Genomic DNA, 22461 nt, shown 5'->3' with positions numbered 1-22461 from the left:
CTCGCTGTAAATACTGTCACCTTGGGGATAAATCTCTACAAACGTACTCAGAAATAAGGTGCTTAAGGTACTGTCCAGGATATTCTCGTTCTGTACATAGGCAGCTATCAGAATGTGATAAACGTGCTGATCTGTGGAGCTGTTGATACTGCTAAGAGCTGTGACAATTTCTTCTGTTACCTGTGGTTTGCTCTGTTCCTTGTACTTCCCTCCACAAGTAAGATAAGCAAAGACTACTCTTTGTTCCAGGTGAAGATATTCACACAAGCCTTTATGGAGCAGCTGTAGATGTCAACATCAGGCTGGACAGGAACTCTGTGACAGTTGAGAAGACATACCTCACGCTGTCAAACCACAGATCCGTGGTCATCCACAATCGGAGTGAAATCATAGCCCACTTCCAGTGGAAGGCCTTTGTTAATCAGGAAGAGGAGGATCAGCAGAAGCTGAGGTTTGTTTGAAATGTTGATTTCAATAAGGTATACTGCTCAAGGGTAAAACTAATGTATGGCCTCAGAGGGATGTTGGTGCTTTTGGATGGTTTAGGACAAGTAAACCATCCACAGTGTCAGGGTATGTGTCCCTGGGCTTCAGGGTAACAGAGCTCAGTATTTCCTATCCCAGCTCTACCCATATTCCAGCTGAGGGTGATCATTTGGGGAAGAAAGCTTGATTGCAATGACCAACTAGCAAATTTACGTTTTGTGGGAGCACAAACCACTGAGGTCCAGAGATCCCTGGGCTACAGAGGGTACATGAGGCTGAAGAAAGTGTCAGCACTCATTATCTGGAACTTAACATAGCTGCTGGTAACGTAACTATTAGGATAGTCCCTGCAATTTCCTCCACTTCAGCTTTGAGATGGCAGGCTCTTCATCCAGCAATGTGCAAGGTAGAGCACTTCACTGGCCCAGAGGTTTGAGCCCACCCTGCTGTTGATTTGCCTTGCACTGTCCTGATTTAAGCACAAGGTGTTTCTGCCCTTCCTTGGAGGCTGGGGAGAGTTTGGAGGTGGAGGGTTCTGTGGGGAAGGTGGGGCAGCCCAGGGACCTGGGATGTGCATTTGGGCTTCAGCAACCCGTTTTCATGGTGTTAACAGATGAAGCAGGGTCTTTGTGTCTTTGAAGCTTTGAAATTCCCGTTTCAGGCAGTAGAGAAACAGCCTATAGTGGGGAGAGAATGGGAAATTGCACTTAACAGCTTGGGGGATTTAGGGAATCCTTGTGTGACTTTTTGGATTTGGATGGATGTAGGTAAGGTAAATAGGAGCTAGTCAGAACCCATAGCTGATCAGGAAAGTGCCTTAAACTGGAACACTTTTAAAGGGCTTCTGAGCAAATAAAGATCAGCATAATTAGGTCAGAAATGCCTTGAAGGCCAAAACTAGTTTTCCATTGTTCTCTATTTTTAATTACACAGTGTGTGACTTCTGTTCAAGCTCACCGTGTTAAAAGAAAATCTCATGACCTTCTCTTGGTACTTCCCTGGACCATTCCTTTGTCATTTCTTTCCACCTGCCTGTTTCGGTCTCAACCCCAACTGATTCTCTTTCCCCTCAGAAATAACCAGGTTTCCCCACAGCAGAATTTGACCTGGTTTCTTTTCCAATCATATTTTATCTTGTGCCAGCTTGTGTCATAGACTCTGAGGCTGTTTTGTTCTTCCTTACTTTGAAGTCTTAGGGGTGGTCATAGCTCCAAGGTCACTGTTTTGCTGTCAGAGAAGTTTTTGGGATTCTGGATCAGGGAGGACGTTTTTGTGGCAGAAGGCAGCACAGGAACCTGCAGTGGGATGTGACCCAAAAGGCCCAATTATTAGAAAGTCTATCCATGGGTTTGCTCTGTCTCCCTCCTGCAGGACTTTCTGGGGGGTAATGGTAGAATTGTTGTCTGTTGGTGGAGTTGAGGGTTGCTCATCTGTGGCTGGACACCCTCGTCATGCACAGCTTGATAGGTCAGCCATGGAGACACATTTCCAATCACGCTCCGTGGGGAGCTGTAGCTGCAGCAAGTATTTTTGGTACTGGTGACAGCATTTGCCTGGGGCTCTGTCTGTGTGCAGCTGGTAATGTCTGTTACTGTATTTCCTTTCTAATTGTATTTGAATTTAGCTGGGTGATGATCACTATCCTGTTTATACTACATTGCCTCAATTTGGTACATATGGAGCTTTCCGCTCATCCCCCCAGAGTTGTCACCTGCGGGTTCTTCATGGCCAGGGGACTGGAGCGTGAAGGGAGGACAGCAATATGCTAGCTAGGAAGCAACTGCTCTGCAGCACCATTCCCTTCTCATCTCTTAGTTGTGATCTTTAAACACTGGAATTATTTCTACTACCATTACCAAGCAAAGGAGAGATTAACTGTGTCAAAGCTCTGCAAAGGAGGCCAAAAAGAGGAAAAAGATAAGGTGGTTCAAAGGCAGATGTAAGGTTTGGATTTGGAGATGCTTTAAAGAAGTCAGAAGTCCTGACTTCTTTATTGGGTGATGCTGGGCCAAGTCTCTTCCTTGCTCAGAGCCTTTGTTTTCCTACATATAAACCCATTATTTTAACGTAAGTGATGCAATGCCTGAATCCATTGGTTTGCTTTTAAAGTGCTTCAGTATCCTTGGGTGGAAAGCAGTATAGGGAACAGAGAGCAAATATAGTTTGGTTATCCCTGCAGGTCCGAAAGGGAAGAGAAAGGGTAATGCCAGTAACCTGCAGCTGAAACCGAGCTTCCTCTCACCTTCCAGTGATGTTCTGCAGTGGGTGCTCCTTGATCTGTCTGTTATTATATTTGCCTCCCCTGAGCAGTTCTATGGTAGGAAAAGCCAGTTGAGGTGCTTGGTGAATTCTCCATCAGTTGTGGCAGTAGCTTTGAGCCAGAAGGTTCTCTTGAGGACTCTTAGCTTTCAAAAAGACCTTGTTAGCTTGTAGGTGTGGAGTAATGCTACCTGCTATGCCAACAAGCAGAAAGTGATAATCTGATCCATTTTGGGGCCCTGTGCCTCAGGGTCAGCCCCTTGTTGTGCTGTTGTTCCTCTGACTGTGCTGCTGCCCCTGCACTTACACAGCAGTCTCTGCAAACATGTTGTTTATTAAATTATCTGCTTGGTTTGTCTCTCCCCATGACTGCAGGCTGTGTCGCAGTCTGCAGAGGCAGGAAGAGGACAAGAGGGATTATTTTCTCAAGGAGTGCATGGTGGACCCCGCTCTCCAAGAACGCCTTTCCCTTCTCTCACGCACCTTCCAGAACCAGAGGGCAAAGGTGCAAGGAGATTCCATGCTTTTCTCTGATGATATTTTTGCCATTGAGCCAGTGGTAAGTGATAGCTGAGACCTTCTCTTCCTCCTCCTCCTCCTTCCTGAATGAGGTCACTTGGCAGATCCCTGCATCAGCTAGTTTCTAGTGATGTGGGTTTCTAGTGATGTGGGGAGAGTTGGTTGCAAGAAGCATTTCTGAGCTGTGGGCTCCCTATAGACAGCAAAACCTGCCTAAAGCTGAGCTCTGCTGCAAGGGCTATAAATTAAGGGCACTTAATTTATATAAGTTTATATAAGTTAAGGACAATTAAGTGCCCTTAATAGTGTTCAGAAGTATTGATTATTACATGTAAGGGCACGCATTGCACATACTGTATGGGGATTAACAAAGGATATTAGAGCACTGTCCGTTTGTGTATTGACCTGAAGGATGAAATGGTCCTTTGTGGAAAGGAAACTGGATTCAGCCCAAGTTTAATCACAGAAATACCAGTCCCTTCATATAACCTGGACTTACATCATGTCTGAATCTCCCGTCCAGTGTCACCTGTGAGCCTGGACACAAGGCTGGCAGGTTTCAACAGATTGAGTTCTCTTGCACAGATTTTTTGTTTATGCAAGCAAAACCCCATGTCCTTCAATCAACCAGAGCCCCGATCCTGAGCATTTGCATGGTCTGAGACGAAGAGTGCCTGCAGTCTGAGCAATGCGAAGTCCCTCATCTTGGAGTAAATACTGAGATAATTCCAACTTCTTATTTCTTTCAAAATAGGTGAAACTATTATTTTTCATAGGGAAGGGGATGATGTTCTCTTCTTGGCTATTCTTATAGCCCATATAAGGCTGAGAGTCACCAGTGTCAGCACAACTGCAGTTTTACACCACTGTAGCTGACAGCAGTGTGATGTGACCAAGAGATTGTGTCAGAGCAACTGGAATATTGTTGAGAGTGGAAGCTGATCAGCTGAGCAGAAAGAGCATCCTGCTGTGTGTCAGAGCTGGTTTTGGAGTGTGTCCCAGGGTTCCTGCTTCATTAGTTAGATTGTCTCTACAATGAGTTTAACCTGCTCTTGAGCTCCTGAAGTCCATTAAGGTGAGGTTTGGAAGTCTGGCTGCCCATGGTACTGAGACCTGGTACTCAGGACCGTCAGGATGTATGGACATGAAGTGTAGCCTGGCCTCAAGTCTTGATGGAAGTTGTTCCTAAATGCTGTGTTAATGTTACAGTTTGTTCTAGAACTGAATATAAGTGGGCTACTACATGAGTCTCTCTCCTTCTGCATTGTCCAGCATTATCAACTTTTTGATTTCCATTAATTCAATTATTTATGGAACAATCAGCTTCACATTCAGATTTTTCTTATGTCTTTCTTCTCTTCCTGAGATATGGGTGTCTTTACCTCAAATGGTAGTATTTTCACCTCTTTATCAATTGTGGAATCAAAAAATCCACTGCTATTGATTTTCATAACCTTCTCTCTGGTGATGGCCTCATAACCTTTAGCCTGGACAGACACCCTTCTTGCCACATAAATGGCAAGTGGGGGGAGAATTCCCCCCAAAGCTGAGGCCTTGCTGCCCTACAGACCTTCTGGCCAAAAGTGGCTGTCTGTTCTTCCCACTGACCACCTGTGATGTCTGGGAGCACCCTGTAGAAATAAAAAACCTTGCTAACAATTGACTAGAGGAAATAATTGTTTCCAGCAGTTAGGGAGCGGATGGCAGGACAGTCTTGGAAACACTTTCTGGGCAGAGACGCTTTGCAGTGTTTGCGCAGAAGTTCTGCTGTGTAAGTGGGCCATTAGCTGCTGGTTTTTTTCAGGTGTTGCTATCTGTAGAAGCTGCAGCAGGTCCCTGCAGTCTGTGTAGGGTTAACTTATGGAGGAAAATAATAACAGAAGAGAGAAGGCAGTGATTTTTGGAATAACCATGTGACTGAACATTTTGAGCAGCCGTCCAAGCCTGTGGGAAACAAGCTGTTATGCAACTCTGACTTTCTGAGCACATCTCAAATTTGCTTTAATTTATTTTTGCAAATACACATGATATGTCAGCAGAAGCAGCTGTGATAGAAGCCCAGGTGGCTACCAAAGGACAAAGGCCTTGCTTTTTGCTGCATCCTCCCCACCACAGCTTAGCTGTAAGTCACATTGCAGACATGTGGGAGCTGACTCCTCGGAAATGGAAACCAGAGGGAAGGGAGGACGAGGATTTGTTACCATTCCACTGACCTTGACAAGTCATCCCTGTCCTGTCATTGCCTGGCAGTGACTCCTCAGTGCCATGTGTTAACTCTGAGCTGATGGAGGTTGTCTTCAAGATGTCCACGTTATGAAACTGCTGCTGGTTTTGATCCAGAGGTTGGGCCAGGAGGTAACAGTGGTGTTTGTTCCTGCAAACCTCTGCGTCAGCTGGGGAACCAAGCTGGTCCCCATCCAAATGAGGGGTTACTGCAGAGCGCTTCAGTTTTTGGCAGAAGGTACAATCTCCTGTGGGAGCTGTGGTACATCCCACTGCTTGCTGTGGGCTCAGTTATTTGTGGAAAGAGGCAGATGTTGGCTTTGGCACTGCCTTTCTCCTAAGTGCCCTGAACTAGCAGGATACACTTGGAGTGTCTTTTTGGTACTGTTGTTGCCAGATTAGTCTTTGGTTTTCTGTCTGCTTTGAGCAGTGATTTCCATTCTGTGGATCACCTTTCCCCCTCTACAAAACAAATCAGGGTATTTGGCCAGCTATTGGTGGTGCCCAGATTTTCAAGACTGGCTTTTCTTATTCAGGCTGGTGGAAAAAGAGCAGATTTTCATTATTTAGGGGCAGAGGGAGGGAAATAACAATCAGAATGTATTTACGGTTGAGCTCTTGCATAGAGATAACTTCTGTATCTGAGTCATGGTGTGCTGTCCCCTTCTGTGTCACATTGTTTTATGCTGTAGCAAAGCCAGGGTACAACAGCTGGGGTTGTTGTGCTGTGTCATCAGACATCCACCTTCTCTATTTTATGCCACCTGCCAGTTTTAGCCAGTCTGAGGCTGATGTTAAGCTAGAAGTGTTGCAATATCATGGTCACAGCACTGCATAGTTTTATTTCTGTCCTGGTTAGCATCCGTGGTAGTTTTCCATGCTCTGACTCAACTCCCATCCTATAGAGAACATGCTAGTCCAGGCAGCTCGCTGGCTCCCGAGGTGTCCTGAGGCTCATATGCGTGTAGCAGTAGCCTGTGAGGGTGGGTAATGAAGCATATCCTTTTAACCAGTAGTTCTTTTTTCCCTTTTGGGTAGCAGAAATGTGAGGAACGTCTTCAACAGCCTATTATAATTTCCCAGGAGAAATAACTCACAACATTTTTCTGTTTTTATGGACTGATATATGGCATTAATGAAGGGAGGAATGACAGAAGTGTCCCAGAATAGTTATGTCTTTAAAGAATTAGTTTTAGCTATGGAATAGTAGAATAAAGTGTAACTGATTATTTCTTCTTGCCCTCTACCTTTGCAGTCAAATGGTCTGGTATATAGCTTCACTGACAATGCAGGGACACTATCTGTGGACTTATGGCCAGAAGTTTCCCACCAAATACTGCAGAATGGTGATTTCCTATCAGGAGGTCGAGAGATGGAGTCTGTTAGCTGCTGGTGCAGTTTTTCTTGGGAGTGAGGACATGAGTGCAAGGCTCCAGCAATACTGCTTTAGGATTGTTCCAGAGAGCTGTGCTGATACATATAAAAGGATGGGTTTTATTGTCAATCCATAGACTTGTTTCCTCTGGTGCCTTAGAAGAATCTCATTTGCCTGTGTCTTGGGATCCAGCACCTCCTCTGATGTTGGGAGATCTGTCCCTTGTCTGGATCTTGGTGCATCACTGAGCGGTAAATGGGGGTTGTGTGCTGCACCCTTGTCTGTTTCGGTTGTGAAAGAAAAAATTATGTGGGCCCAAAACTCTGGGCTCCCTCCTACACTGGTTAATAACACAGTGTACAGAGATATCCCAGTAACATTGCAGCAGTCACTGTGGTCTCAGTGTTATTGAGCAAATTGTTCCACCAGGAATTGGGCCACTTTGAGTAACACCCACAGGGACTAATTTCTACTCCTAATTTCTACTGTTTGGAGATGTACACTTGCAATGTTCTCCTAGGGTCTCTCTGAAGCTTTATTTTATTTTTTGGTGCAGTGGAAGTTCACAGTTTTGATGTTCAGTTTGGGTTACCTTGGGCCAGGATCAAATTCTAGTGTTGGACAAATGCCATGCAGGCACTGACCCAGCTCTGGTTCCCCTTCTGACAGCAATGGTGATGCAGGAACTGGGAGGAAGCCAGGACAACTAGAGCTTTCCATGTCATGAGTGATGTCCCATATCCCACATGGAGACTGGTAGGAAGCTGGAGCAGATTGCAAAGTCCTAATGTTGCTTTCCTGCCTTCTGTGCCCTCTTGTCTGTAAGCAGAGGGAGCCTTGGACAGTGAGTCCCAGCTGGAGCAGCCAGCTTTCTGACAGTGTCTTGCCTTCATTTGCCAGCTGGTTTCCAAATATCTTCTGTGAAGATGAAGGCAGACACAGGACACATGTGAGGTGTCCTGATGGGACACTTGCACTGAGTGGGAGGCAGGGTGTTGCTGCCAGGGTCCAGCTACCTGGTGCTTGTTAGATGTGCAGGGACTGCTGGGGATGAGGGTTTCTTGGGGACAGGTCCCAGAGAGGAGAGAGAAGGAATATTGAAGTAGACTTGTTTGCACAAGACAGTTTTGTGGCAAGAGGACTTGTCCCATGAGGCCAGGTTAAGTGTGGGCGTTGTTGCAAATCTCAAACCAAGTTAATCCAAAACTGCAATGACTGGCAGGGATTGTTCTATGGGGCAGCTCTTGGTATAAAGTCCAGTGTCAGCAGAGAGCCCAGCACATGTACAGAGGCAGCTCTCTGGACTATGAAATGGTGTGTAGCTGTGCACTCCTGGGGCTGGCACACCACTGCTGTGGTGTGAGCACTGTCAAAGGTTTTTTTCTCTGGGGAGGAAAGGTATCCTCACCACCCACCTTAGACACACAACTCAGGTGTCCTGGGTTGGTGGAGAACCTGGGATGTTCAGCTTCCGCATTCAGGGGGTTGTAGGCTTTGTAGCCTGAGGCTCCCTGTAGATTATCTGAGTTAGATATATTAGGTTCATAAATGTAAATGTTCACACATCTCCTGACTGCTTGGGCATTCATTCATTGAAGATTCAGCCCTTATTCCTTCTGTACCTTGTGACCTTCTAGGAGAAACTGGGTCTCACAGTACTGTCCTGCCACCAAGGAGCTCCTGGAGGGTTTTTGCTGCCCTGAGAGGAGCATTGGAAGTACCACAGGAGCCTGGATGGACTCTGGGGTGGGTGAAAGCCTTGCTGTGCCTCTGCTTCTCTGTGCTGTAAAATGGGAAGTGGAATTTACTGACTTATTTTTTAAATTAAATTCTGTTTCTGTTATGTCTCCATGTGTGTATTCACCTCTGCATTTGGGAATTGTTGCTCTGCAAGTGATGTTAAGGGCTCAGACATGCAGAGTATCGGACTGTCTGCCAGAGTTTAATGAAGCAACACTTGAGTTTTCCTTCCTAGTCTGGTTCACCCAAAGCTCCACTGGCAGAGACCAGAGCAGGGCAGGTGATGTGGATGCAGCTCATAGCAGGACAGACCTGTCGTGAACACCAAACATGGGCTGTTTCTAATCTCCCACTCTTGTCACCACCTTCTTAGGTCCCCTGCCCTGCCTGTCCCTATTGCTGCTTTTACTGTGCTCCAAAACAGTGGGGTAAGATCACTGTGTTGGTTATATTTGTTGCAGTTGTGCTGGCTTTGGAATTTGTCGAATCCCAAAGTCAGCTAAACTCACTCAGCTAGAAAAGTGCACTGTTGTTAGCAGATACATATTCATCAGGCCAACAGTTCTTTTCAATTTTCTTCCTTTCCTGCTTAGCTTCATTTTTGCTTATGAATTGTATTACACTTGCTTCCATTAAAGGGAGGTGTATTGCATTTGTCAGCCTCTGAGTAATGAACGAACTGCCCCAAGTGTCCATGGGGCCAATATATCTGATTGCAGCACATAAAATAGACAAGTAAGTACCATCGGCTTGTGATCCAGTAGAAACAAGCAACTGTTAGACAGTTGAGCTGAAAGACTGATACTGTGGTGTTAGGCTCAAAGAAATTTGTTTTCTGGCCTTGGTGGAAGGAGGGATGTTATTCAAGTTTCCCAGGAATGATGTGGCTCTATGAGACCTCATTTTTCTTTGTATGAGCTTTGCTTTAGAACAGTCAATGTTGTGCTAAATGATGACATGGTGTAAAATTTGACACTGCTTTTTCAGATAGATCCCAAAGTCTTGCAAGGTATAACACTGTCCCAACAAATCGGATGCTCAGCTTACGGTAGGCATTGCCTGTCAGCCAGTGAAAACTGAGCTGCCTGCCCCTGGTAGTCTGGCTCTGTACAGCCTTCATAAGCCTGATGGCAGAACTATAGTCAAAGCCCAGCATCAGTTTTCATCCTTAGCCTTGCCACTGCTGTCCTGTCTCATTCAAATACCTTATCCCTGGCTTGCTGTCTGGCATATGAGGCTCTACAGAGAAAGCGGAGACCAATCTGGGTAGCTGTTCTGAAATTTGGCTTATTTCATTTCCCACTCATTGCTGAGCTTCTCTCCCTTTTACAGCATGACTGTGTTTTGGTTTTAAGGCTCAGGATGTGCTCTCCTCCCTTCCTTTATGCCCCTCTGTAAGGTGAAGACCTCAAGCATCATCACTGTCCTCAGCATCTCCTTAATGTCTGTCCCCAGTGTATCAGCAGTGATGGTTTGTGTGGCCGATGGTGCTGGTCAGCCCGGCAAGTCACCGTTTGCTGGGTAGAAACCGAACAAAGGCTGTCTGCAGTTATCTGGGCAGAGGACCACAGCAGCTGCAGCATCAGAACACACCACTGGGCAGCTCAGCACCCTTTAAGGAGGAGCACAGAGTGCCGGTAAACTGAGATGTGTGTTCTGCGGCAGCTTGAAGCAAATACAAGCAGCTGCCTAGTGCATGTCCTCCTCCCCAGGAATGGTCTGCCCAGTGTGAGACAACTGAATTCAGTCTGTTAAATGCACAGTGAGCCCCTGGGTGATGAGCACTGGTGAGTTATTAGTCTCTAATTAGCTAAACTAGGGAAATCTGTCATCTGAGTGTTTTTTTTTTTTCACTCAGTGGCTTGGCTTAGGCAAGCCCCAGGGCATTGTAGCAGAACTTATGTTGTTCAGAGCACCCCAAATGCTTTTTATTCCTGTAAATCCAAGATTTACAGGAATCTGGATGTTTGTGTCTCCCTACAGCATCCCTGTGGGACCTGGGGATCTGATACCTGGCATGCTGGCTGTGGGTTGCAGGCTAATGTCCCCAGTCTGCTTTCTCAAGCCAAATGTGTTGTCATCTAGTAAGGCTTCATCTTCATCCAGTTGCTTGCTGGATACAAACCTGAAGTATATTTGATCTGGCAAATGTGTTTTCTGTAGGTTTTGAGAAGAATTCCAAGTGACTTAATTCTTTCAGACTTTCCTTTTCTTATTATTGGTTTGTTGGTGGTTGAAAAAGTTTCCTCTGCCTATACTTTCCTCTGTTCTGTTGACTCTGAGCAGGGTGCGCATTAGGGAATTATTTGCAGTTACAGCCCAATAACTCACTGTGTCATAGCTCTTTAATTTTTGTGGGGACTGTCTTTTGAGCTATAAGCGCTAAGTCGATGAGAAGTATTGTTGTTATTTAATATTTATGCTGCAGGAGTGCTGGAGGCTCCAGTCAGTTCTGGACTCTCCCGGACAAAGTGCTTAGCATACCCAGCAGCAAGCAGAATCAAAGCCACACTTTGCTGATAGAAAAATAACTCTGTTCTTTTTATCTCCTCCTATAAGCTACATTTTTCATTCTTGGTAGAGTGTTACTAGAGTTGTCAGAGGTGCATGTATTTGTCAACAAATGCCTGAACAGGCATTTGTAATGTAGGAGTTGAAGGGGTATAAGTGTTGCCTTTATTTAAACCACTTGCAAGAAGTAAGAAGCTTTACAAACCAAGGATGCCTCCAAAAATTAGTGACAAGGCTCCCAAGGAAGCGCAGGTGCTTACGGAAACACTGGTAGCATGGCCCAGACTTAAATCTCAAAGAACGACAAGGAAAAGTTATTTTAGTTGATTTTTGGTTGAAAGAGGTGTGGAGCTGTTAGCAAATCTCATCTTTCCTTGTTTGAGCCTGTGTTCATGGAAACAGGAGTGTGTTTGCTTTGCAGAGACAAACAGGACACATCCAACTCTCAGCTTCATTCTCAGATCTTTTGTAACCTGCGTGCTGGCTGACCACTCATGGCATGGGGCAGAAGCAGCTGGCAGCGGGGAAGGTGTCTGTTCTTCACTGATCCCAGACTCACTGGAGAGCATTATATACTTAAATACACATGCATGTGAAGGGTATAAGAAGCAGGACCTTTGTAACTAAGAATAGAAAAACCGGTTTGATTTGCTAAGTCTCTCCTGGTCAGAGTAGAAGTGTTCTTGTAGCCATAGTGATACAGGGATATATGGGAAGGTTTGCTGGAGAGAGGTACCTTTTCCTTAGACCAGCTGGTACCTCTGAAGAAATCCTGCTAGATTTTGTGGAGTATGAGACCGTTTGGTTGCTCCATTGTACCCCTAATTTAACAAAATGCCTGTACCAGGTGCCACTAAAGGTAAGGGACTTAAAATATTTTTTTCGCAGCTGCTTCCAAACTCATAACTTCTGTTGATAAGTGTTGCTTGCTCCTTGTTCTTCATTGATGCTCTAAATATAGGCTACAGGGCTGTGGCTGAAAACAAGAAATGTAATGTTTAAAGATAAATGGTTTGCTGTCTGCTTCTGTTTTAGGAGGGTGATGTCTGGCCAAATTCTTCAGCTGAAATTAATGTCATCTTTAAACCCCAAGAAGCCAGAGTGTATCAAGAAACAGTCTACTGTGACATCTCAGGTACAGTGAAGGCACAAATAGGCTTCCATCCCTCTTGGTTCTTGTGTAATTGCCAGGAAGGGTCAGTGGTCAGCAGGGCAGTGCTGGCTCACGCCCACTGTCTCTGGGGTCTCCAGGGGGTCTCCTGTCCAAGGCCCACTCTCAGGATGCCTGGCTGAGCTTGGATTATTGATCCCAGAACAACTGAGGCAGTGGAAGGATAAGTTTTCATGCCATGGGTTTGCCAGCATTTGCTCTGCTGTGAGGTATCTGTAAAGACCATAAAGCTACACAACAGAACAGCTTTAGCAGATGACCACTAAGGCCATGTAGACCATTTAACTCCAGGATGAGTCTTTATGTGATTGCATCATTAGATTCCTGAGCTGGTACAAGCTGAGTTCCAATGTGCTCCCAAACCCTGGATCCCCTCCTGCTGCACAGACCCTGCCAGATGTCAGGTGGCTGAGCCCTGTTGAGTGTGGGGTGTCTGCAAAAGGACCAACTGTGGCCAGCATGTGCTTCTGTCCCTGTGTGGGAATTGTCACCTTGGGGCTCCTAGTCTATGGTGCACCTGGGTAGTGTTGCACAGGGCTTGCTGTACTCAGCAGGGCAATCACCCTTCCTGGAAATCAGAATGCAAGCTGTCTGCTAGACAAGCTTTATGCTCATCCTGTCTTACAGAAGTGCTATCAAGTCATTTTCTGGGAGTGGTTATCATTGACCCACCTGAGTTATCCCATCTTTACCCTTACAGGGGGGATCGCTCTGCTGTGCTAGCATGGGGCAGGGAATGCTTGCAGCAAGCTGCCTGGTTCAGGTTACCTTGTCCTTCCTCTGTGTCTCTGCAAGGTGCTGCTTAAGGTGCTTTTCAAAAGTGGGATAAGGCTGTCAGATTTCTATCCAGGGATCATCATGGTTTTCTCCACCTAAGAGGAAGAGGTGCAGGACTCGTGGTCCTCCAGCAGCCAGGCTCCCATTCTGGAGGGTGGGGAAATCACTAACCCAGCTGCTTTGTTTCTTTCCTTACTGCTCTGAGCTGATGGGTACAAATGTCACAAAACAGCTTCTTATTTATACAGTAATTGTGCAGGGTTTACTTGGCAAATGCCACCTACAATAATTACACAGGGCTTGTGTTAACAAACTGTCTTCCTGCCCACCAGCTGCAGTTGTTAGAGCTGTGGAAGGAAAGGATTGATTTTTTTTTTAAGAGTTGTTCCCAAGGGATTCCTTGCGCAGTGCTGTGCTCTTAGCTCTGGGTTTTTTGCGCTGGTGATGGTGTCCATCACTTTGCAGGGATCTCCAGGGGTTGTGCCAGGAGAGTTGTTTTTGTTACAGAGAAATAGGAAAACTACCTGCATGCAACCCTTGAGCTGATCTGGGAGTTATAGGAAACAGAGCTGGGCAAATGATCTGTGTTTAGAAAGAGGATTCTGCTCTTCAAGACCCCGATGGGCCCTTGGGAGATATTAACTCTTCCACTGGCTCCTTGGGAGAGAACCTTGAGGTGATTATTTAAATGATGTGCCTGTACCCCATCTCTTAAAAACCAGAGCAGATCCATTGTATTGTTAGAATGGAAACTGTCCCAGAGTCAAGCTCCCTGGGTGCAGAAAGAGTTTAAAGAAGAAAATAACAATCTTTAACTAGGGAGTCAATTAATTTTGCTTCTTGGTTCTTCTTAAGAAGCGTGACTGAGTTCCTCATGAGTTTGCATGCCAGTCACAAATCTCTTTGGAGTGTGATGTGCAGATGCCTGCCCCTTGCTGGGAATATTTGGAAGCTTTGCCCCGGTGCAGCACTGTGAATTGTGTCGCTTGATCTCATGCCCCACTGAAAAAGGGCTTTGCTGGCCTCCACTTTTTTTTGCAGGTGCCTCCGTAAATTGCTTAGCAGATGCTTCTGGATCAGGTGATTTACAGAACTGATCAGCATTGTGCAATTTGCAAAGCTGGCAGTTCAAAAGTGGTTTGAAATTTGCTCTTGGCAAATATTTAAGTTCAAAATTAACTTTCTTAGTTATTTATGCAAATAAAGCCATGATCTTGAGTGCTAGAAGGAAGAACACAGTGGGGGCTGAAACACCTAAAATTCATTTTTAGGTTTGTCTGCACACAGAGCTGTAGTGGATTGTACCTTGCAAAACCCCTGTCTAAGCCACTCTGCAGGGAGAAGCAAAATCCCAAAGGGTGATCACTCCCCTACCTTGTGACAGAACTGTCCTGCACCAGCGAAAGTTAAGGACTTGGGCAACAAAATCCTGTGCTGTTGGGCCACCTACACCCTTAAAGTGTTTGAAAGCAAGACAGCAATGCCAAATTGTGCACCCTGCATGATGTGCCAAGATATTATTCCCTCTGAGATCTAATTCTCACTCCATGGTAATGATGTATGGATTTGGGATTGAGGACAAGGAGGCTGTAGCCCTTCCACACCTGTGGTCTGTGTGATGCAAGCTGGACAAATCTTTTGACAGAAAGCACCCAGTACTTTATCTTTTACAATATCTATGCAGTGGGAATACATAGCCCTTCAATTAATGCCTGAGCTGTGAAACATAACTCTCATCTCTTTCAGCTGGGCTTTGGCTACATCCACTTCAAAATGTTGAATTCAACAAAAGCTCCTTAGCTCTTTGTCTCTGGCTTTGGACATTATCAAACATCCTCGTGCCATGGTTGCAAGATCAAAAAGTCAGTAATCCTCAAAAAGGCTGTTCCAGGAGAGCTTTTTCAAGTTGTGATCTCAGCACTGTATTGTCACACCTGGGCTGCTCTTTGCGATAAGTCATTTTGGAAATTTCTAGAATAACTATGCAGCAGACTTTTTAAAAAAGCAACCTTCCATTTCTAATCTTTAATGAGTGGTGAGCATCACACAGGAGTTCGAAGGACAGAGGAATATTTTTGCACAAAAGCTACAGCAAAGGTTATATACAACTTTTGGGGCTCTTTTCTCCTTGTGCTACTTGCTTTCCCTGTGGAGTAGAACGGGATGGCAGGGAGAGGCAAGCTGAAATTTGAGCAAGGATTCAGGTGCTTTGGGCTGCTTCACTTGTTCAGAACAGCCTTCAGACTGAAACAACCTGCACTATGTCATCTTAGCAGGCTTATGGAAGAAAATTAACATCTTAGAGTTAAACTATAAGCCTAGTAGTCTCAGTTACCGTTGCAGGAAGGGATGTGTGTATTAGAAGTATATTAATGGCTCACCTGATCTCAGTAGTGAGGAGGCTGGTTTTCCATATCTGCTCAGCATGCCTCAGGTAAGATGTCTTTACAAAGCTGAGCTCTTGGTATCATGCTAGGACTAGAGGAGTCCTTCTCCTCCCTGGAGATCATAAAGCCCTGTCTTACTTAGGTGCTGCTGCAAGAGGTGAGCCCTGGAGCACCCAGGTACAAAGCTGTACGTTGGGCAGAGGCTCTGCCTGCTCTAAGCAGCCCTCAGGTGTGCGTATCACCATTACCAGGGAGCTTCACCTTGCTTGGGCTCGTACTTCTCCACTCCTGTGCTGTCATCTCTGATTGCATCAGTACAGAGAGTGTATTTTTATCTTGGTATCAAGTTCTGTTTCGTGAGCTCTGTGCCTTCACTGAATAGATTTCAAAGCTCATCTGATCACATGGGAAGAAATTTGGAGATAGTGTTTTAAACTCAGCATCACGTTTTTCAAGGTGCAAACAGATCACTAAATTAGAAACCAACTCCAGGGCTTGGTTAAAAGTTAGAAACCAGCTCAAGGACATGGCTCCTGAGGGAAGAGAAGGGTCCTGTATCTTCTCCTGGAGCATCTAGAGCTGGTCCCCTCCAGCAGGAGAATAACATTGAGGCAGCCTGTAAAACCCAAGATGTAGAGAATTATTGTACTGAAATGGAAATGTCTCCCCAGGCCGTGAGACCAGACTGCCCCTGCGCATCAGAGGGGAGGGCATCGGACCCCGGCTCCGCTTCAACTTTGAGCAGCTGGACATCGGGAAGGTGTTTGTCGGATCAGCCCACAGCTACGAGGTGAGCAGCATGGACTAGATCTTGGTGGCTCCCAGGGCAGCAGTGAACATTGTGCACCTGCGGGATTTTTGGCAACTTAGGCAGTTGTGAGCAGGGAACACTTGACATAATAGTCAAATTGGGGGGATTTCACTTTTGATGGGGTCTGAAAGGTGTGTATATTGCTCATGAAGTTCTAATCCCTGCTTTTGCAACCTCCTCTTGAGAGCAGCTGGGAGACTTTGTGCAAGAAAAATAAAACAACCCTGTTGACACATGAAAGCAACACTGGGTCCAAAAGATAAGTATTCAGAGACTTTTGTTTCAGCCCAAGATGCAATGCACCCTTGTACTCTGGCTGTTGAATAGAAGCTGGAACAAATTACCACATTTGAACTCAAGACCATTGCAAGCATGTTTTTTTCAGTTAAATGCATCCTGCTGATTCCTGGGAGGCACAGGAAAGCTGTGCAGCCTCCTGGCTCAGAGCTGCCCCTCGCAAAGAAATGGGGAGTGCTTTCTCTTGCCACACTTTGGACTAAGTACATCTCTGCCTCTATAAAGAGCAAAGTATTTCTGAAAATGAAGCAAAGGAATTTTCTACATATTTGCCTCCCCCTCAATGGTGTCAAATCTTCTGCAAAAAAATAAGGTAGAGCAACTGAAAGAGGTAGAAAATGAGGCAATACATCATGCCAGACACTTTCAAAAGCTTGACTGTGTCAGGGAAGGACACATTAAGGTGTTTTCTTACCAAAATATTGTGCTCTCTATGCATTTTTAATGCTGATACTTTATTGATTCTCTCTATATCAATTTATTACTTTCTTTACTTGACAAAATGTGAATAAGTAGATGATACTTAGTGCTGTACTAAGCAGCTGGACCGAAGGTAAACCTCAGTTCAGTGCAGCATCCCTAAGTGCAATTTGTAACAAAGGTGTGAAACACATGAGAGGAGAGAGGAGTTCTCAGATTACCATTGTGGAGTTTGAATACACAAATCTTTTCAATAGCAGCCCCAGAATTAAAAAAAAGGACATTTCTGTGTTCCTGTCTCAGTTTTTCTGACTGATTTTGCAAGGATAAAAAGCGTGGAAGCAAAATCCAAAGCAGATAAGTCTGTGGAAATGGCAGGATTTTGCCCTGCAGCAATCAGAAGCTTTACAATTTGCTTTGGCTAAGTTGTTGGTGACTGATTGCCAGTGCTCGCAGCAGACATAGGCACTTCTTGATCAACATAAAAGGTGAACCTCAACAATTGCTGTGTGTTGTGTCACTTGTTTGAGGCGTTAGACCTCTTGAATGTTCAAAGTTTGACTTTGTTCTAAATTTGTAGTTAATTCTAATAATGGGAAAGTTTTAGGTGGTCGTGGTGAATATTTAGGAAAGAAATCCTTTGGAATAGAGGGAGCTGCTGTGCACTTCCCTCTTGTCCTTTCCTGACACTTCCAGTTGAGCAGAGACTAAGAAACTATCAGATAAGAGAAAAAATAAACTTAAATGATATACCCTAGGAGAGTTGGGGAGTGTAAGGGAAGCAGAACATGTTCTGTGCTTAGCAGGTTTGGACTTGTCTGGAGCAGAAGTGGTTGCTGCAACTGGTCTTTGGGATGGGTTGCAATCAACTTGGTGATGTTGAGCAGGTCCTCTGCACTGCAGGTTCAAGTGGACTGCTCTGTGTCAGTGGAATAAACCTAAAGTGACTCTGCTTTTGTGAAGTTATCACTGCTTTGCATGAAAAAACCCATAAGACAGAACTTGTCCTGTTGTATTTTCTTTGACTTCTGCCAAGCAGCAGCACATGGTATCTTCTGCTTCCTACAGATGTTAATTGTTAAACCAGCAAACAAATCAGCCTTCTGTAAGAAAGGGAGATTCCTTATGTATTTCTGTTTTGCTTTCTTGCTGCTGCAGGCAATCCTGTTTAATAAAGGACCCATCGATGGTATCTTCAGCTTGGTGCCTCCAGCTACAGCTCTGGGCTCCTCCTTCACCTTTCTTCCCCAGGAAGGCACCATTTTGCCAGATGGGCTCCAAGTCATCCAGATCTCCTTCAGTTCCACTGTCCTGGGGCAGTTCACAGAAGAATTTAAGTTCAGGGTGAATGGATCCCCTGAGCCTGTGACCTTGACTATCAGGTGAGAAAGGTTACAGGAGTTCATGGGGCATATCTGTGGCTGTCTCTGGGTAACCATCTCACACATATCTTATTTTACGATTGAGCAGCGAAAAAAGATGTTGTGTAAGGTCTTAGTGTGGGGATACTAGGATCAGAAATAAGACTAAGAGCCAAAGCGTTTTAACCTTGACTTCAGTTTGAACCTCACAATTGCAGCAGGAAATGAAGTGTATTTGTCTGTGAGAAGAAATGATAGAATAGTTTGGGTTAAAGGGGACCTTCAAAGCTCACCCAGTGCCACCCCTGCCATGAGCAGGGACATCTTCACCCAAATCAGGTTGCTCAGAGCCCTGTCCAGGCTGGCCTGGGATGTCTCCAGGGATGGGGCATCCACCACCTCTCTGGGTAACATGGGCCAGTGTTTCACCACTCTCATTGTAAAAAAAAAAAAAAAAAAAAAAAAAAAAAAACACCATAAATCTCCCCTCTTCTAGTTTAAAACTGTCACTTTGTCCTGTCATGAGAGGCCCTGCTAAAAAAACCTGTCCCCGTTTTTCTGATTGGCCTTTTTTAAGTACTGAAAGGCTTCAATAAGATCTCCCTGGAGCCTTCTCTTCTCCAGGCTCAACAACCCCGACTCTCAGCCTGTGTTCCATCCCTCTGATCTTTTCTGTGGCTCCTCTGGCCCCCCTCCAATAGGTCCATGTCTTTTCTGTGCTGAGGGCTCCAGAGCTGGACCCCGCACTGCAGGTGTGGTCTCAACCAGAGCAGAGGGACAGAATCACCTCCCTCAACCTGCTGGCCACCCGTGACCATGCCTCCTATGGTCTCAATACCCAGTTTAACTTTTGAAGTCTTGGGTTCATCTGGGAAGCAGCTTTGCCTTCATGGTTGAGCCAGGGTGGCTCTGTGAGTTTCCAGGACGCTGTTTGCACAGAATTTGGCAACAGCAGGTTCCTTTTGTGGCCCTTTGACATCTCTCTGTGAGAACCCCAGGGCTTTAAGTGATTAGCTATGATGGAAAAAAGTTTGACAGGAAAGGTGTGGAGATGCCTTCTGCCCAGTCTGGCAACCCAGGAGCTGGAGTGACTCCTTCTTACAGGTAACTCTTTACTCATTGGGCCATGGCCAATGTGGTGGTATCAGCTTTGGGTGGGGGATGGCCTGGGGTGTCCCACCTGAACACAGCAAGGCAAACAGAATTTTGGAGATGGTTGAGTGATGGGCCAGCCCTGGGTGATTCTGCAGCCAGAGACAGTGTTTTTAAGATCCTCTGTTAATCTCTGCAAAATGGGTGACAGCAGCCTCATCATCTCTCACACTAATGCATTAGGACAAGCTGTCCTCCTGGCTCTTGCACAGCGAGTGCTACAGTACCTCCTTTCTGCAGCCAGGAAAGTGCTGATGTGGGTGATGGGGAGCTCTGCAGCAAGACCTGTCACAAGGACTTGGGCATCATCCCATGGGCTGGTGCTGCTGCAAAAGATAATCCTCACCAAGCAAAGGGGAGGAGGTGGGGGGAAATAAGCTGATGATAGGGTAGGAGAGGCAAAGCTCACTTAGAAACTTATCCAAGCTGGTCCTAACCATGGGCTGGTGGGATAACATGGTGTAGGCAGGAAAGTTGATGCTGTGTGATCTGGAGCTGTGGGGCTGGTTGCTGCTGTTGAGAGGCACTAGATCAAGGTAGTAAAGGAATGAAAGGAATCTGCAGTTGATTTTGCCAATAAGGTAAGGGAAATGGACAAAAAAGAACAACAAGGTTATTACTTTGCAAGAGAAGAGAGGTGAGTAGGTTTGTTGACCTCAGTAGAGAAACAATTACGTTGGCTTTGTGTTTGGAGGGAAAGTGCTGCTTTTTTTGGAAATCAAGAGGGAACACTTCACAATCAAAGAATTTATTCTCCTCTGTCCCTCCCCCAAATTGGTCATGGGATGTTATTGCATAAGCAGCTTTCTCCTTGAGCAAGGGCAGGTTTCACTTATAAAGTTGTGCTTATCACAGGAAAAACAGTTTTCCTTGGATTGTGCCCCCTGCCTCTGCCCTGCAGTGGCCTTGCTCCTGGGGAAGGGAAGAGCTGTCAGCTTCCCACAAGCAAATGAAAAGGTCCTGTTTTCCCACTGATGCCCTGTCTCCCAGTGCCCAGCACCTCCTCCTTTCTGGCCACTCTCTGCCAGCACAGCCCTGAGCTCAGTGCAGACCTTCTGTCTCAGTAAAAACAACGGATGTTCCTTTCTTTACCTTCTTCCTCATCCTTGTATTCCTCTCCTTCTGGATGGTGGCTCCTGTGTAGCCCATCTGATGGTAACCCAGTGTCCCCGTCTGCTCCCGTACAGCTATCCCTCAGTAGTAACTCCCATTGCAGTCTCCTCTCAGATGTCATCTGTCTCCTTGCTTTCTGTCTTGCCTGTGTTTCAAGGATCCCTTATCTCTCATTTTGTAGCCCCACAACTCAAGCTGTTTGTTTACAAACTCTTTTGAGATGTCCACCTACCAGGTCAACCTGAGTCTCCCTCTTTGGGAGGTTCTGTGTACTGGATTTAGTCCTCCATGGAGGAAAAACTCCCAGTTCTTTTGAATGAAGGTGAAATGACTGGTGGGACACTGGGCTGCAAAGGAGGGGACAGGGATGAGAGTGCAAGTGGTTCCTCTCCCACCTTGAGTTATCCTTCCTACTCTGCAAGGAGCCTGATCTCCGTTCACAAGTGCATTATTTAGTGCTACTGTAAAACACAGCTGTTGCCAAAAACACTGCCTTTCCTTCCATTCTCTTGCAAGCTGCACTGTTATCAGCTGTGGTGCACAGAGCTCTGGGTTGGCTCCTTGCCTGAATCTTCTGGGCAGTCACTTGGACATGGTGCGCTCAGCACAAATGGCAGTCACATCCCCGCTTGCCTGGCAAGGCTCATCCTTGGCATTTTCCCAGTGTGATCTCCAGCCATGGTTGGCTTGGAGGTAGTTTTCAGTTGTCTTCCTGTGCTCCATCCAAAGTAAGCTGTTGGGTGTTGGGGGGTTAGGTGTGATTATATGAGGTCCTTGGAGAAGGAACTTCAGCAGCAGAAGGGATTTACTACCTGACTTACTGTCAGGAACTGATTCATCTCCAAGAATCAAGAATTAACATTGGATTGAAACTCCTAAAAGTTAATTTTTCTCACTGATGTTTGACTATGCAATCAGAAGATGCCCAAACTGTAAGCGATTATTCTTTCCTCTACTTGGAAACCAGCTTTACAAGGTCTTGAATCTTTGTTTCTTTGGTGTTTAAAAGGTATAGTGAATTAAGTCAGGTCCCTCCTGTGGGATACTGGGGTCTGTTCATGTGCAGAACAGACCCAGTGGCAGTCTTGGGAAGAAAACAAGAAGGCACTATTCACTGTGGTCCTTGATTTTGAACTAAGAGGCAGAGCTGGCATTGACTGGCATCAACCGTGAAGTAAATTAATGAATGTTGTGCAGCTCCAAGTGCTGATTTCGGTGGATGTTGGTGAGTTCAGGAGTTTTGAGCCTGGCTGCTGAATGTAAGGATGGGCAATGAAGTGTGGTAGTTGAAGATGTGTTTCTCTTGGGTGTGTCAGCTGGTGCATTGGTGACTAGCTGGTACTTTCTTCCAAGATGCAACTGTCTGTTGTCTAGAGCTGTTACCACTTTTCTCAATGGATGTTTGGGTCTCCCCTGCTTTTATGTCTCAAAATCCTGCATGCATCATGATTGGATCAAGATCTGAGAAACATGTTGATATACTCCATGGTTCTAGCTAAGAAATACCAGAGCAGGGGAACCTGCAGCTGGGAAGGTGAGTTATAGTGAGTCCACTTTGGTGTGGACACCTCTGTGTCCATCACGTTAGAGATGGGGAAACTGAGGCACAGAGCCATCACTTGTTCATGGTTCTTCACTGGGCCAGGAACAACTTGGGGACATACCCTTGTTCCCCTGCCTTGACATGGTGCCCTCAGCCACTTCAGCAGCTGTCAGCTGCTGACCACTTTGCTTTGGCTGCCTCCTGTCCATGTGGATGCTGTGCTGAGCACAGGAGTGACAGGTTGATTTGATCCCCACCGTGGTTCTGAGACTGGCTTTGATCCTTCTGAGCAGTAAAAAAAAGCTGAAATATTTGC

The 22461-nt window shown here is 45.8% G+C and overlaps 1 protein-coding gene across 14 annotated transcripts in view; it reads left to right on the top strand.

Annotated features, from left to right (window-relative positions):
- Nucleotides 1–22461, top strand: part of HYDIN (HYDIN axonemal central pair apparatus protein) — a 167087-nt gene that overhangs the window by 58275 nt on the left and 86351 nt on the right. For all 14 annotated transcript variants that reach the window (XR_010465959.1, XR_010465960.1, XR_010465961.1 and 11 more), the window contains 5 exons: nucleotides 250–451; nucleotides 3121–3304; nucleotides 12149–12248; nucleotides 16120–16238; nucleotides 18135–18358. Coding sequence is in view for 11 of the 14 variants with exons in the window: in XM_065028958.1 (XP_064885030.1) it covers nucleotides 250–451; nucleotides 3121–3304; nucleotides 12149–12248; nucleotides 16120–16238; nucleotides 18135–18358 (829 nt within the window). In the remaining 3 variants the exon portion in view is untranslated. The remainder of the gene's footprint in view (nucleotides 1–249; nucleotides 452–3120; nucleotides 3305–12148; nucleotides 12249–16119; nucleotides 16239–18134; nucleotides 18359–22461) is intronic.

The sequence above is a fragment of the Columba livia genome, chromosome 13 (genome assembly GCF_036013475.1).
Source record: "Columba livia isolate bColLiv1 breed racing homer chromosome 13, bColLiv1.pat.W.v2, whole genome shotgun sequence".
In the NCBI taxonomy this organism is placed as follows: Eukaryota; Metazoa; Chordata; class Aves; order Columbiformes; family Columbidae; genus Columba; species Columba livia.
Note: the sequence above shows the minus strand (reverse complement) of the source record. Positions and strands in the feature narration are given on the sequence as shown.